General features: G+C 39.7%; 1 protein-coding gene across 4 annotated transcripts in view; it reads right to left on the minus strand.

The window, feature by feature from the left end:
- The window catches only part of LOC114047020 (DENN domain-containing protein 1A-like), a 702,955-nt gene that overhangs the window by 263,277 nt on the left and 422,038 nt on the right, over positions 1-17,640 (minus strand). For all 4 annotated transcript variants that reach the window (XM_027867670.1, XM_027867668.1, XM_027867669.1 and 1 more), the window contains one exon: positions 15,609-15,654. In XM_027867670.1, coding sequence (XP_027723471.1) covers positions 15,609-15,654 — 46 coding nt within the window. The remainder of the gene's footprint in view (positions 1-15,608; positions 15,655-17,640) is intronic.

A 17,640-nucleotide genomic window follows, 5' to 3' on the forward strand; every position in this document is an offset into this window, starting at 1 on the left:
GCTACCTGGCCATGCACATCTTGTTAACTTGGTAGATGCTAAACTTTGGCTGTCTGAAATGATGTGTTGCACAATGTCTGCTACATCTCACCCCAAGTCTCCCATAATCTGTGTTGATCACTAAATCAAGGCTCCTTAAAGATAATCCTTCTATCATTTTTGGTGATTAGGACCTGGACTTGAATTTCCATCATAAACCTTTCCATCTTCACTAACAAATCAACATGCCTCAGGCATTTGTTCCTTTTTTCTTTGTTTACAACTTGTTGGTTTGTATTCATGAGGCTGTGACTTGCAGAAGTTCTTTTGACTAATCTCTTGTATCCTACATGTTTTATAGGCTCCACCAAAACTATCACACTTCCTGTAAAATTAAACAAATCCAATGGAGTGTACCTGTTATCATCCTTTCCTGTTGCTAGGTGAAGCAATGTCTACTTTCTTTTGTTATAATAACAACAATAATCATTATCATGTTAATCCATCCATAGAGAATTGCTGGCAAGGAAACACGCAGATGAGTATCCATTTTGCAACTCACAGTAATAGAGAAGTGCTGGGGTCACTGAGAGGTTAAAGGACTTGCCCAGGGTCACATAATCCATATATGTTCGAGGTGGGACTTGAACACAGGTCCTCCTACTTCTGAGACTCTCTCCCTATCTACTACACAACACTGACTCTCTTGAATATTATGGTAACAATTTTATGCACCAGCCATTCTCTCCTATTTCCCCCAATTTGACCTCCTTGGTGAACCAGTTCACCAAGTTCAACTCTACATTATCCTTCTTCTCTTGGATCACTAGTCCCCTTATCATATCACTGATTTGTGCTTTGCCAGATTTAGCCTTGGATCACTCTCACCATCTGCTACATTCACTCCTACACATGCAGCTGAACAAAGGTGGGGAAAATTAAACAACCTTTTTGATACTGTCTGTTACAAATTCATGTTACACAACTTCAACTGGGCCTTCATTGCTGCTAGGCAATCCTACTATACATCCGTTATTAACTCACTATCCCACTCTCCACAGGCTCTTCCAAACCTTTTCATCCCTCCAGACCTCCCATGATTCCCCCACCCCCACCCTCTCAGCTGAGATATGTGCCTTATATCTTACAGAAGAAAACTGAGGCTATTATTTGTCATGAACTCCTTGTCTCTTGTTCCTCATCTCATACCACTCATATATCTTCTGCTACTATCTCCTTCACCCTGTTTCACATGAAAAGGAGAACTTCTTATCAAAGCTAACCCTCCAACCAGCACAAGTAATCCCATACCACTCTGTCTCCTACAACAGATTTCTTCCTCTGTCACCTCCACTTTAGCACTTATTTTCAATCTCTCTCTTCTTGACTCTTTTCCTATTTGCCTACAAACAAACATGCTCATATCTCCCTCATCTTTAAAAAACCCTTGTGATCCTTTCATCCCCATTAACTATTATCTTACATCTCTTCTGCTCTTTGTGGCTAAATTCCTTCAAAAAGCTGTCTACAGTAAGTGCCTCTGCTTTCTCTTATCTTACTCTCTTCCTAACCCCTTACAATCCAACTCCTAACTTTATCATTCCATTGAAATAGCTCTCTCCAAAGTTACCAGTGATCTCTCAGTTGCCATATGCAATGGCCTTTTCTTAATCCTTATTCTTCTCACCTACTCTGCAGCCTCTGACATTGTTGATCACCCTCTGCTCCTTGATATTCCCTTCTTTCTAGGGCTCTGCAATACCACTCTCACCTGGTTTGTTGCCTATCTGTCAGACCACTCACTGCTCCTTCTCATGCTTCTTTGATGGGTCCTCATCCAGATCACACCTTCTAAATGTGGGTGTCCCACAGGGTTATGTCTTGGCCACCCTTCTCTTCTCTTGCTATACAAGCTCATTTGGTGATCTTAGAAGCTCCCATGCAATTTAAAATACCATTTCTATGCTGACAATTCTTAATTGTACCTATCTTTCTCTAACCTCTTTGATGAGTTCTAATCTTGCCTTTCCAATTCTCTACTTGACATCTCAAACCGCAAGTCTCATAGACATCTTAAACTCAACATGTCCAAAACTAAACTCATTATCTGTTCCCTAATCCTTCCCCCACCTAACTTCCCTATTACTATAGAGGGTGACATCATCCTCCCAGTCTCAGGTTCCCAACCTAAGTATCAACCTCAATTCCCCACTATCTCTCACTCAATCTGTTGCCAAGATCTGTTGATTTCATTTTTGCAACATCTTTCAAATATGGCACCTTCTCTACTTGACACAGCTACCACTTATCTTGCCTCAAATTCTCTACTGATCTCCAATGCTGCATCTCCAACTGCCTTTCAGACATTTTGAACACATGTCCAGTAGACAGCTTAAACTCAATATGTCCAAATAGGAACTCATCTCTCCCCCCCAAATCTCATCCTGCTCTTTTACTTTTATGAGAACTCTCTTTTATGAGAACTTTTATTGCAGAGAACACCACCATCCTCCTAGTCCCTTAGGCTGGCAACCTAGGAGCCATCCTGGACTCCTCACTATCTCTCATCATCCACCCACCCTCTTCCCCATATCCAAGCTGTTGCCAAGGTCTGTCCATTTCACCTTTGTAATATCTTTCAAATATGCCCCCTTCTCTCCTCTGACCCTACAATCACTCTAGTGCAGGCCCTCATCACCTCATGCTTGGACTACTGTAATAACCTGTTAGTAGGTCTGCCTGCCTCAAGTCTTTCCCCACTTCAATCCATGTATTTGGTCACCAAAGTGATTATCCTAAAGTGCAAGTTCAACCACATCACTCCCCTATTCAATAAACTCTAGTGGTTCCCCATTGCTCCCAGGACCAAATACAAAGTTCTCAAAGTTATTCAAAGCCCTTCATAATTCTGCCTCCTCCTACATCTCCAGTCTTCCTACACCTTCCACCTCACCATGTACTCATTGATTCTTTGGTCCAGTGACACTAGGCTCCTGACTGTTCCACAAACAAGATACTCCATCTTTTGGCTGGGGTATTTTCTCTGGCTGTCCCCTAGGTCTGGAATGTTCTCCTCCCTCATCTCTGTCTCCAGGTTTCTTTCAAGTCCTGAATAAAACCCCACCTTTCTCAACCTCTCTTAATTCTAGTGCCTTCCTTCTGTTGTTTCAATTCTTATTAATTACTGATGCATGGACCAGTCAATCCTTTTACCATTTACATGTTTAACTTTTATTCATGAATTAGAGCATTTGTGTGATTTTATTAGTAATCTCATTTTGACTTTTGCATTAGCAACTACACATTTTCATGCATATGAGCAATGAAGGAAAAAAATGATAAGTGTGAGGCACGCAAGTTTGTGGAGTGGTTGTTATTCTACCAGGTGCTTCACTGGTCTTATTCACCTTACTATTGTTCAGCATTCCCCATGCATTTGTGGCACATTTTCATTGTTTGCCTTTAAAACTAGTTTTTGTGTTGCAATTATGCCCCCAAGGAGTTGTTGTAAGTCCTTTGGGCACTTAGGCCAAATGTGCAAAGTCAATGACTTGGCTTAGTGAGAAAATAAAGGTGTTAGATAAACTTCATGCTGAAATGTCTGCAGCTGCTGTTGACCATGAAACATTACAGTTTTTGGAGGTCAAGGGAACCTAACACCCTAGTTCCTATAGGTTCAATGTATCAACATTTGCATTTTTTATTTTCATGCTGTTTTCTAGAAATGTTACCCCCATGAAAAGGGAGGATTGACTGTAGTAATAATAATTGCATTACTTCTTATATTACTAGTATCATATAACTTATTGTAACACTATCAATTACTTACATAAGTAGTGATGTATAAAAACTACTTTATGTTTTCTAACTCAATTCAATTCAACAAGCATTTATTAAGCACTGATATGGTACAATGGGAAGAGGAGGAGTTATTAAGTCAGCAGACCTGCATTCATATTTCACCTCTGGCACTTACTACCTATGACTTTGGGAAAGTAAATTAACCTTTCTGGGCCTCAGTTTCCTTATCTGTAAAGTACAATAGTCAAACCTTCAATGGATTCTGAAGCCTAGATATAAGGTGCTATGCTAGGCACTGAGGATATAAAAGTAAAATGAAAAAGTCTCTGCTCTCAAGAAATTTATATTCTTTTTTGTGAGTAGGGGGTTGTACCATTTAAACAGATAAATAAATAAAATTTGAGGAGAGACAGTAGGAACAACTAGAAGGTAGATCAAGAAAAGCTCACCTAAGGAGGTAGTGCTGGAGATGGACCTTGAAGGAAATAAAGGATTCTAAGAAATGGAAGAAAAGATGTGCATTGCTGTCCAAATGAACAGGGAGGTGAGACAGAATTCCAAATGTGTCTAATACCTAGTAGGCCAGTTTGGTTGGCATGTGGGGTGTATGTGGTAGACTAATATAAAATTAGCTAGAAAAGTTAGGCTAGAGCCAGGCTGTGATGAGCTTTAAATGCCAAGCCAAGGAGTTTGTATTTCACTTTTGAGGCAAGAAAGGCCAGTGAAACTTTTTTTTTTTTTGCTTTTTGGTGTGGCAATCAGGGTTAAGTGACTTGCCCAGGGTCACACGCTAGAGGAGACAATATGCAAACAGTTCTGTACAAAGAGGACATACAGGCTGAGTAGGAGATAATCTCAGAAGAATATCCCTAAGCTTAAGGAGGACTGGAAAGGGCTTCTTGCAGAAGTGGGACTTTGGCAGAGAACTGAAGGAAACCAGATAGGTTTGCAGGCAAAGATAGGGAGGTAGATAGTTCCAGGCACAAAGGGAAAGCTAGTGAAAATTCACAGCCAGGAGATATGGAGTGTTGTATACAAGGAATAGCAAGGAAGCCAGTGTCAATGGAAAACAGATTACATGGTAGGGGAGGCTGTAAGGTGTAGAAGAATAGAAAATAGGAAGGGTCCAGGTTATGGAAGTCTTTAAAAGCCAAAGATAATTTAAAATTTTAAATTTGATCCTGGAAGCAATAAGGAACCATTGGAGTTTGTTGAGTAAGGTGGCAACATTAACATGGTAACATTGAACATTATCAATTTAACTAGCTGAATGGATGATAGCCTAGAGTGGGGAGAGGCTGGAGGGAGGGAGACCAAATAGGCTATTGCAACAGTCCAGTCATAATTTAATGAGGGCCTGATTCAAGGTAGTGACAATGTCAGAGAAGAGAAGGGAAAGTATGAAAGATATTACAAAGATAGAATCAATAAGGCTTGGCTACTTATTAGATATGTGGGGTGAGAGAGTGAGGTGTTGAGGTTGACTCCTAGGTTATGAGGACCTGGATGCCTGGGAGGATGGTGGTACCCTTGACGGTAAAAGGGAAGTTAGGAAAAGGAAAAGGTTTTTTGGGGAAAGATAACGAACTAACTTTTAGACATATTGAGTTTAAAATGTCTATGAGACATCCAGTCTGAGATGTAAAGCAGGGAGTTGGAGATGTGAAAATGGAGGTGAGGAGAGAGGTTAGGGTTAAACAAATATATATGAGAATCATCTACGTAGACATGATAATTGAATCATGGAAACCAATGAGATCAATTGAAATAGTATATAGACAGAAAAGGGACCAGGATAGAACCTTGGAGGTTACCTATGATTAGTGGGTGTTACCAGGACAAAGATCTAGCAAAGGACACAAGAAGGAGCAATCAGATAGGTAGGAGGAGAATCAGGGAAGCAGCAAAGTATTGTGAAAACCTAGGTAAGAGAGTATTAATGAGAAGAAGGTGATAGAAGCTACAGACAGGTCAAAGATGAGGATTGAGAAAAGGCCATTAGATTTGGTAATTAAGACATCATTGATAACTTTGCAGAGAGTACTTTCAGTTCAATGATAAGGTTGGAAGTCAGACTGTAGAGAGTTAAAAAGACAGTGAGAAGTAAGAGAGTGGCACATTGGTTGTAGACTGCCTTTTTAAGGAGTACAGTCAAAAAAGGAAAAAAGATATAGAATGATAACTAGCAAGGATGGATGGATCAAGTGAGGGTTTCCTGAAGATGCGGGAGACTTAGGCATGTTTGTAGGCCATAGGGAAGCAGACAGTAGACAGAGAGACATTGAGTATAAGTGAGAGTGGAGATGATAGGGTAATATGCTGAACAAGATGAGATGGAATGGGATCACTTATGCACGTAGAGGGGTTCCCCTTGGTAAGGAAAAGGGCTACAATTTCTCATGAAAGAAGAATAAAGAAGAAAATGGTAGAAGGCATCTGAATGATGTGAGATGAGAAGGCAAGAAAAAGGAGCTCTAGGCAAATAGCCTCCTTTTTTTTTTCAGTGAAATATTAGGCAAGATTCTCAGCTGAAAGGGAGGAGTGAGGGGTGGAGAGTCAGGAAATGACATGATCAGATTGATGCTTAAAAGTAAATCATTTTGGCAGCTATGTGAAGGATGGATTGGAGGGGAGAGAATAGAAGCAGAGAAAACAATTAGGAAATGAGTGCGAAAGTCTAGTGAAAGGCAGTGAAGCCCTGAATTGGTATGGTGACCATGTGAGCAGAGAGAAGGGAACAGATGCTGAAGACATAAGCATAGAACTTACAGGACTTGGCAAATGACTCAATATGAGTATTGGGGGGAGGAAGAGTAAAGAGTCAAAGAGGATTCTGAGGTTGTGAACCTTGGGCGACTGAGGGGATGGTAGCACATGTAATAGAATAAGAGAAGTTGGAGTAGAGGAAAAGTGGGGGCTGGGGAGGAAAATAATGTGTTTGTTTTGTGCAAGTTGAATTTCAGCTGCCTTCAGGAATTCAGGTGGAGATGTCTAACAGAGAGTTGGTACAGGAAAAGAGCTCACAAGAGTAAATGGCATTAGATACATAGATTTGGAAGTCATCTGCATAGATATGATAATTGAGATAATAGGAGCTAATAAAATCATCAAGAGGAAGTATAGAGAGAAGGGGGCACAGGGCAGAACTTAGAGGGACACCCAGAGTTATGAGGATGAGAGATGGCTGATGGTCCAGCAAAGAAAAATGAGAGGGGAAGCACAAGATGGAAGGAAAAGAAGCAGGAGAGAGCAAAATTGTGAAAACTGAGGGGAAGAGCTATCCAGGAGTGGTCACAACTACCCTATGATGTAGTTTTCTTAACCCCATTTTATAAATGAGGAAACTAGCTCAGAGAGGAAATGATGTGGCCCCAAAACTGTATCAAGATGTGACTCAGGGCCTATGACTCCAAACCAAACCAAAAAGCCTATGTTTACAGTACTGAGGTTTTCATGTAAATAATAGTTCAAATTTATATAATTTAATTAATTTATTATGTTAAAGATCTATTATGCTGGACCATTTAAATGAACGCAATTACAAAGGATTTTGCTTAAGATTTGTATGAACTGATGCAGAATGAAGTGAGCAGAACCAGCAAAGCAATTTTTATAATAAAAGCAATATTGTAAAGACAACAACTTTGAAAGACTTTAAGAACTGTGATCAATGCAATGATTAATTATGATTCCAGAGGATTCATGATGAAGCATGCTGCACACCTCCTGACAGAAAGGTGATAGGCTCAGAGTGCAGAGCAAGACACTTTTTTTTTTCTAACATGCCCAACACAGAAATTTGTTATGCTTGACTATAAATATATACCAAAAGGATTTTTTCTTTCTTTTTCAATGGTGGGGGAGGGTTAAGGTGAGGGCAAAAAGTGGGATGGAAAGAAGGTAGATTTTTGTTACATGAAAAAAAATTTTAAATTAAAAAAAAAAAAAACAACCTTCCCTTATAACAATTATATTTTGTCATATATCCCCAGTACCTAGCACAGTATTTGACATATGGGTAGTACAGTATTATCCTCATTTCATAGGTGACGGGGGTCTTTTCTAATGGTATATACCCAGTATCTTCAGGGTCTAGTTTCAGGGTTCTTTCTATCACTTCGTGATGCCTTCTGTGTAAACGACCCAACATCGATAGAGCATTATTGGGTCGTTAACTAAGAGCTGGTAAGTATGTCCACACTGCCCTTAATTTCCCAGCTATTCTAAGAACCTATATGCAAAGTGTAATTTCTACCCGAATGCAATTATTTTGTGTTTTGAATTAATCCAAGCATTTGCTATCAGGAGCTGCAATTTACCAATATCTAGCTGTGAAGTCCTGCTAAGAAGAAAAACAGGAGAAAAAATTTAAATGGAAGGCTTTTGTTCACTTGCTCTCAAACTATTTAAAAAATAAATAAAAAAAAATATAACCCAACACAAAGAACTAAAGATTCCTGACATTAAAAAAGAGAAAAGGGCATCTAGTTGTACCAGTGCTGGTTCATTTGACAGAAAAGCTACCTTTTTTGAGTGACTGAAAAATGTTGTTTTCTTTGTTAATAACGGATCATTGTGATTTTTCTGCCAGGGCTTGCCAATTCTTCCAGGAAGCCATCATTGATGTCTCCACTTGGTAATGACCTTACGCCTCAGACCTCACACAGAACTTTGTTTTGCAGTTCTCTAATACATTTATTATGGCATATTGTATATTATAGTTATCTGAGTATATGATTTAACCTCCTGCTACACTGTAAGCTTTAATAGGGCAGCATATATATCTTAAACTGTACTTCACTGACATTTGGCATAGAACTCTCTGCACATAGTAGGTGATTAACAAATTTGTGCTGAATGAGACAAACCAAACACTCTGTCACAGGCAGAGACAAAATATATCAGATCAAAGGTACGTAAGATCATAGCCATCTTAGATTTATAACTGAAAGGGAATTCAAAGCTCATTTAGTCAAGTCCTCATTTTTGTGATGAAGACAAGGCCCAAAGAGATGACTTGTTTAAGGTCACACAAGTAGTAAGTGGGAGAACGATCATTGAAACCTAGGTCCTCTGATGACAAATCCAGAGCAAGTGCAGAGAACGGCAACCAGGATTGTGAAAAGACAGAACTGCACTCTACATGAGGATCACTGAAGGAATTAGGGATATTTAATCCAGGGCAGTAAGGTGGCACAGTGGACAGAGTGCAGGGCCTGGAATCAGGATGAATCATCTTCCTGAGTTTAAATCTGGCCTCAGACACACTTACTAACTGTGTGACCCTGGGTAAGTCACTTAACCCTGTTTGCCTCAGTTTCCTCATCTATAAAATGAGCTGGCTAACCATTCCAGTATCTTTACAAGAAAACCTCAAATGGGGTCATGAAGAGTAGGATGGGACTGAAACAACTGAACAATAACAAACCTAGAGAAGAGAAGATCCACAATTGCTTGTCTCCAAATATCTGAAGGACTGTTATAGGAAGGAGGGATTAGATATATTGTTTGGCATCAGAGTATATAACTAGGAGCAACGGCTATAAATTATAGATGGCAAGATTCCAGCTTTATACTAGGAAAAATGTCCTCACAGTACAAATGCAATATAGGCTACATGAGAAGGGAGTGGGTTTGCTATCACTAAAGGTCTTGAATCTGATTCTATGTGGCTACTTGGCAGAAAAATAATAGAAGAGATACTTGCTTAAGCAGGAGTTGTACTAGCTAAGGTCTTTTTAAACTTTGAGATTCTATTATTCTAGTGCTTTTAATGATCCCAAGTTTCTCCCTGAAACAAAGATCCATCTTCTTAACATCAATATTCATGTGAGGGTATATGCTGTGAGTCACAGTATACCAGTCTCTGAAGAATTCAAGTTACAAATCACTCAATTGAAAATGAAGAGAAAACATTGTAGGTGCTAAGAGGCTGTAGCATATTATCAAAGAACTGCACAGAAATGGTATAAAATATCATCAAAGAAATGTGCAGTCATCCAAGAAGGTGAGTCAGTTATGTAGGGAGGGCAAAGAATAACAGAGGAGGATCCCATATGCTCCACTGGTTACCCCACAACATGAATAGATGGAGAAGGCCCCCATGTGGAACCGATGGGGGGAATGAAGAGAAGACACAGACAGGTGTTATACAACAAGAGGAATTATGGACAGATTAGGACCTGTACCATTGGAAAGAGCACCCACATTGATAAGGTTACAGACCTACTGCAATCACACTCTATGGATTTTATTTCATACCCATTAAATACAATTAGGGGTCTATTCTCCAAACCTAGGTTTACATGACTTCTCAGCTTTAAATACAATCTTATAATTAGTGGTGTGAAAGAGACCAATTTATTCTGAGAACCCTGTGGAATTAATCATATACTTCTTGGGAGCACTGAGGGGCCCTGGGGTTTTGTCCCTGCGTGTACCTCCTACACCCACTACTGCTAAGAATAGGTTAATGCAAAAAATTTTCTAGTTGGAGTATAGAAAAATCATAATAGAAGTAAGAAGAGTAAGAAAGAAAGGGTAGGGAGAAAGAAAGAATATAGAAAAGTACTTCAACACTTAAGAATAAAACCTTTAATAAAAACTCCCACCTCCTCAGTATCAAAAAGGCCATTTGAACTCCGATTTTGGAATGCCAGATTGAGGGAATTACATGTATTAGCACATATCTTAGAAATAAAAGCAACCCAAGGGAATATATTGTCATGAAACACAGAATTTTGGAATTGGAAGGGACCTCAAAAAAAAAAAACAACAACTTTAAAACAGAATATCAAAGTTAGAAGACACCTAAAATATAGAACATAAGAACACAAAGCACAGAATGTTAGAGTGACCTTAAAGGTCAGAGAATTCAATCAATCAGAATTGGAACAGACTTCAAAGGTTACCTAGTCCAATACATACTTGAATAGGAATTCTTTGGTCATTCAGCCTCAACTGGAAGACCTTCATCTGATGACCTCCTGAAGCAGTTCCTTCCTTTTTCGACTGCTCTTGTGGTTAGGAAGTTTTTTCCTTACATCAAATCTAATCTACCCCTGCAACATTCTCCCACAGTTCCTAGCTCTGCTTTCTGGGGATAAGTAAAACAAAGCAAACCCATCTTTGAGATGATAGCTCTTCAAATACATGTAACCAGCCTCTAAGTCTTCTCTTCTCCAAGGCTAAACATTGCTAGTTCATTCAAATGATCTCAGGATGGCACCCAGCCACCTTCCTCTGAACATGGTCTGCTTCTTCTTTCTAAAATGAGGCACTCATCAGTGAACAGAGCACTCCAGACAGGATGTGCCCAGGGAAGAGCACAGCAGGACAATCCCCTTACTTGCTCCGCTCACTGCTTCTGTTAATTCACTCTCAGATTGAATTAGGTTTTTTTGGCTTCTGTGCCACACTCATTTTACTGATGAAGAAATTGAGGCCCAGAAATGATTCAAAGTCATGCAATGTGTTTGTGGAAGAAACAAGACTGGCCCTAGGACTCAACTCAAAATTCAGGGGATTCCTGTGCCCCTCCCCTTCCCCAACTCCCCTTTCCATTGATTATCTAGAAAGGTTAACATTAAGAAATAACTTCAGAACACCACCGATTTTTATAAAGAATGCTAGCATATTATTTCCTTAATAAGAAGCTTAATCTTTTTAGGCACCCATTTAGCTCTTGTAACATTATTTTCATATTTTTTGACATTGTAGGATTTTTGTGCATTTGTTGAAATGTCATCTATTGGAGACAGAGCCAATATAAAGACAATATAATTGTCAAGACCATGTTTTTTTTCAAGGAATTCAAATTTGAATTCAACAAACATATTTTGAGTACCTAACACATGTGGAACACTTTACTAGACCCTGGGGGAAATACAAAGTTTGAGTAAGAGACAGTACTTTTCATCAAGGAGTTTACAGGCTGGTAGGACAACAATACAGACCTTTCTGATGACTACAAAGTCAATAGTCTTGAGATCTGATCCTTAATCATCAATGGCCATGTCTGGGATTTTTGTTCATAGAAATCAATAATGACATATCTTTTTATTCAAGAGAGAAAAGTGCCAGGAAATCCCATTATACACAGTTACTATTATCCAGCATTAGTCTCTGTTCTTATACATTATGTGACAAAAATACATTTTAAAATTAAAGAAAGTATGAATATGCATGAGAAAGGGAAAGGAGGGAGGAAGAGGGGGAAAGAGAGGGTAAAGGAAGAGGGGGAAAGAGAGGGTAAAGGAAGAGGGAAGGGCTTAGGGGGAAGTGGGAGGGAGAGAGAATGCTTATATAAACACAAGTAAGGGAGGAGGGGAAAGGGAGAAAGATATTTGTTAGAAGGGTACATTGTAGAACAGGGTTTGTACTAGATGATCTCCAAGGTGCTTTCCAGTTTGAACATTCTATATTCCAGTATCTTTTGTTCTGAGATTCTGTCTAGCTCTAACATTCTATGTTCTATAGGCCTGACATTCTATGACAATGGGAAAGAGAGAGGACTGGCTAATTGCTTCTAGTAACTTAGCCCAGAGCTGAAAATGAGGCATACAAGGAGTACTAACTCTTTAAGGTAGTAATAACAGTAATAAATACCTAACATTTTTATAGTATTTAAGGTCTGGAAAGCACTTTACATATTTTTTCTCATTTGGTCCTCATAACAACCCTGAGAGTAGTTGCTATTATTATCCTCATTTTATAGATGGGGAAACTGAAACAGAGAGGTGAAGTGATTTGTTTAGGGTCATACAACTATTAAGTGTCTGACGCAGAATGTGAACTCAAATTTTCTTGATTCCAAGTACATTGCTCTATCCACTACACCACCTAGCTGTTACCTAGGGTAACATTATTTCATATTAAAAATATCTATCAGGTTAGTGATAAATAAAGCCCCTCCTCCATGATCCATTTTCAAGTTATAAGAAATCACAATTCAGATTTTACCCTGAACAACAATTTTGAGAGTCATAAAAATGGTTAAAAAGTCTCCTCATGGTTTAGCTTTTTCTAAACTTTTACGAACATCTGCCACATTCATTTGAAGTTTAAAAAATTCTGGCACATATGCAAAGGCATAATAAGGTGCCTATAGCTTTTGAGAAGAATTAACAAGACAGTCAAAAATAAGTCTTTTTAAATCCTTTGCTGAATTGCTAGTGAGAATGACAGTGTAAGAGGGAATGTATCTTCTCTCCCTATGCTTTCTGAGGAATAGCAACAAAGACCTTCATTCATTCATTCAATAACAATTTACCAAACACCTATTACGTGCAATGAATGATGATGCCAGATGCACCAAAATTAAAAATTAAAAAAAAGCATAGTCCCTTGCCCTCAAGAAGCTTAGCTAATACAACAGAGAACATGATACAAATGTATAACAACTACAATGTGTAAGGTTCCAGGGACAGAGAGTTCAACTCCAACTGGAGATTTTAGGGAACGTTCTCCAAAGAACACAGCATCTGAGCTGGGCTTTGGAGGATGCACAGGAGGTGACATGTGGAAAAGGGCATTGAGGAGTGTGGGGTTAGAGTCCAGATATACAAAAGCATTATATCAGGTAGTTTGTGGGTAGGAAAAAAAAAGACGTCAAGGAGTTGATTTTTAGCTGGAACATCAAGTGTGTTAAAGGGAATAGTAGGTGATACAATTAAAGAGATGGCTGGAACCAGATTGCTGAAGGTTGTAAACAGAATCACAGAATGTCATAAGTAAATGGGATCACAAGGATCATCTAATCCAACTCTCTCATTTTACAAATGAGTCAACTTAAGCCAGACAGACAGGACATATGACTTATCCAAATACACACATTTTATGAATGGCAAAGCTTGGGTTGGAATATAGATGTTCAGATTCAGCTTTTCCCACTACACCATGCTGCCTGTCTAAAAGACTTGGAGGAGATAGGTTTTTTGCCTTCGGTTATCATAAGAGCTGTCCAGCAGGAGAGAGATTAAAATTGTTCTTGGTCCCAATGATAGCAAGTTTTAAGGAAGCACATTTCAGCTTAATAATTGAACAATTATATTAGCCCACAAACAGAATGGGCTCCTTTGGCTACAATGAGTTGTCCATTAGTGGATATCTTCTAAGCAAAGCCCAGATGCTGGGAAATTAAAGAGGGGATTCTTGCTCAGGTGGGGGTTACACTTTCAGCTCTAAGATTCCATGGTTCAGCAATGTGTAGTGGAAAGAACACTAGATTCAGAATCAAGGGACCTCAGTTTGACTGGCACTTCTGCTATTTAATGCCTGTGTAACCATAGGTAAGTCACTTCAATCGGTGGGCTCGAGTTTGGAAAATGAAGAGGTTGGGGGACAGCTAGATGGTGCAGTGGATAGAGAACCGGCCCTGAAGTCAAGAGGACTTGAGTTCAAATCCGGCCTCAGACCAAACACTTGACACTTACTAGCTGTGTGACCCTGGGCAAGTCACTTAACCCCAATTGCCTAAAAAGGAAAAAAAAAAGGAAAAAAAAGAAAAGAAAATAAAGGGGTTGGATTAGATGAACTCTAAGGTCTCATCAGGCTCTAAATCTTATGATAGGTGGTGCCTCTTTAATTCTTTTATTTTTAATGTTCTTTTTCATTCTAATTCTCAGCGGTGTTCTTCTACTGTAGCTTTGATTCCACCTCAGCTCTTATAAACAAAAGACAGAAAAGAGAAAAAAAGTTCAATACAATACAATCTGAACACATAATCTGTGACAATCCATAAAACCCTACACTTTATGTGCCCAGGGCTGGGTGATGACAGAAAGGCAGAGTTAACAGAATGCAGGAGCCACATGGCCAGCCTGTCAATTTGGAAATTGGAGCAGATTTTTAATGGTCTATTTGGATTGAGATTCTCAATGTCAAACAACAGGTTTTCCGATAACCAACTCTTTTCGTTTCGTAAGCACAATAGCACTGTGTGCAACAAATAGTGAAGAAGCAGGTGGTCCCAGTCGACCTACAGTGAATTGAACAGAAAAGAAGAGGCCACATTTCCTTCAAGACAAGAAAAGCTTTACCACTGGGAGAAGCAGTTCCTATTCTCCCCTCCCTTGAGAGCTCATCTCCTCTGTGAAAAAAGGCAAGCTCAGGACTTTGCTCTCAGAGATTATATACAGCAAAAAGAACTCCACAGGCATGCACTGCCTCTGCCCCAATGATACAAGTGTGGAAGCTGAGAGGCCACATGAAGAGGTAGAAAGCACACTAGATTGACAGGTATTGGGTTTGAGTCCTGACTCGGTCATTTATTTGACACTGGGCAAGAACTCCAGTCCTCTCAACCCAAGTTTGAAATGCTTTTAGTTACCCTGCTGCTGTCAGTGTTCTTTACAGCTCCCATTCTCACCATCCTAAGTTCTAAAGTTCTTTCCAACTCTCAAAGTCAATGGCTATATGCTTTTAGTTGCAAAGTCAAGCACTTGGCTACAACAGGAATACATACAAGCTGGTTCTTTAGTATAGGCAAGTGGACCACTATTTGCCCCAGGCTTGTAATATTCCTTTCAAAAAATCCTCCTTTCCCTTAAGACCTTTTCTACTCTCCTGCCCCTGGAGCCTCACCCAAGAAAACATCAGCTCCCATCTGAATGAAAGATCTTGAAAACAATAACCTAGTGAGAAGGGATCTTAGCTGAATGCTCAGCTTTGTCAGCAAGGGAGGGGGACAGAGCTTGAGGTGTTGCTTGTACGAGTTCCCATATGTTAAGTTGTGAATACAGATACCCAGTCTATTCTAATGCCATGCAGAAACAGGAGGAAACCAAACCACAGAGCAAAAAATTTCTGGAGAAAGCAAGCCAACTTACCTCCATTAGACTTAAATGTATTCCTATGAGGTAGGGCATGGGAGCACTGTGAAGAGAAACAAAGACAAACAGCTGTTTTAATGTCTGTTGCATCCGCCTGAAAATTACAGACGGTTAAATATTTGCAGAAAAACTGTTTTAATAAACGTATGCACAGTTACATTTTCTTTCACAACAAAAATCCTAATATGACATTATGTTCCCGAGCTGAGAAGCTTCACAGGGATTTTCAAAATGTTTGCTGCCTGGGAATGATAGCACACGCCTGTAATAGAAATGGCAGTTGAATAACAAGGCTTGAAATGCAGGAATTAACAACAAGCTAGAATGGGAAAAGGGTTATTTCTTCCATGATTGTACTCTCTGAGGTCCTGCACAAGTATCACCTTGTCCATGAAACTCTGCCTGATGACCTCGGCTAAAAAGTGTCGTCGTCGTCCCCCCCACCCCCACCCTGCCCAGAGCACCCTCCACTCTCTAGTATCTCTCTGTGATGGCTCCTGTGCACTGTAATCTAATGTGTGGCATCGCTATATGTGTGTGTCCTGGGATCACTACATTTAGCACATTTACAGTTGAGTAAACTGGAAGGAAAGTTTGAGGGGATTTGATCCAAGCCTCTTGTTTTATAGATAAGGAAACAAGCCCAGACAAGACTCTCGCTTGAACCTGCCATCCACGGTATTGTCCTATATCTCTTCTTCCCTTTGTAGCTAAACTCTTCAAAAACGCCATCTACAATAGGTGCCTCCACTTTCTCTTCTCTTACTCTCTTCTCAACCCTTTATGATTCTGACCTTACGATTCCACTGAAACGGCTTTCTCCAAAGTGACTAATGATCTCTCAGTTGCCAAATCCAATGGCCTTTCCTCAATCCTCATTCTCCTGGACCTCTCAGCAGTCTCTGACACTGTTGATCACTCTCTCCAACTTGATATCCTCTTCTCTCTAGGTTTTGGGGACACCACTCTCTGCTGGTTCTGTTCCTACTCATCTGACTGCTTCTTTGCTGCATTCTCATCCAGATCACATTCTCTAATTGTAGAGGATTGGAACCTTGTCCCACAAGGTTCTATCTTGGGTCCTCTTCTTTTTTCCTACTACTTCATTTAATGACCTCATTAGTTCCCATGGATTTAATTACCATCTCTATGCTGATGATTCTCAAATCTACCTATACTGCCCCCAATTTTCTTCTGATCTCCAGTCTCACATCTACAACTGCCTTTCAGACACCTCAAACTGGATGTCCAGTAGATATCTTAAACTCAACCTATCCAACAATGAATTTATTATCTTTCTCCTTAAATCTCTCTGGCCTCCACCTTCCCTATTACCATAGAAGACACCATCATCCTCACAGTCCCTTGGGTTTGCAACTTATGAGTTATCCTTGACTCTTCCACTATCAATCACCTCTCATATCCAATCTGTTTCCAAGGTCTGTTGATTTCATCTTTGTAGTATCTCTCAATTATGCTCCCCTTCTCTCCTCTAATATGTCACCACTCTAATGTAGGCGTTCATCACCTTACACCTGAACTGCTGCAATAGATTGCTAGTGGGTCAGCCCGCCTCAAGGATTTCCCCGATCCTATCCATCCTCCATTCAGTCACTAAAATGATTTTCCCAAAGTGTAAGTCCACTCATGTCACTCCAACCTCCAACTCAAAAAACTCCACTGGCTTATTGCCCCTAGGATCAAATAAAAAATGTTCTATTTGGCATTCAAAGCCCTTCATAACCTAGCCAAAGTCCTAACTTTCCAGTCTTATACCATTCCTAACCCTCCACCCCCATTTCAATGACATCAGCCTCTTAGCTGTTCCATTAACAGGACATTCCATCTCTCAGCTCCTGGCATTTTCTCTGGCTGTCCCCAATGTCTAGAACATTCTTCTTCCTCCACTCTGACTACTGACTTCCCTGGCTTCCTTTAAGTCCCAACTAAAATCCCATCTTTTATTGGAAGCCTTTCTCAACCCTTATTGATTGTATGCCTTTCCTATTTATCTGTAGGATAAGAAAGG

Source organism: Vombatus ursinus, unplaced genomic scaffold, assembly GCF_900497805.2.
Source record: "Vombatus ursinus unplaced genomic scaffold, bare-nosed wombat genome assembly UNPS02014786.1, whole genome shotgun sequence".
Lineage (NCBI taxonomy): Eukaryota > Metazoa > Chordata > Mammalia > Diprotodontia > Vombatidae > Vombatus > Vombatus ursinus.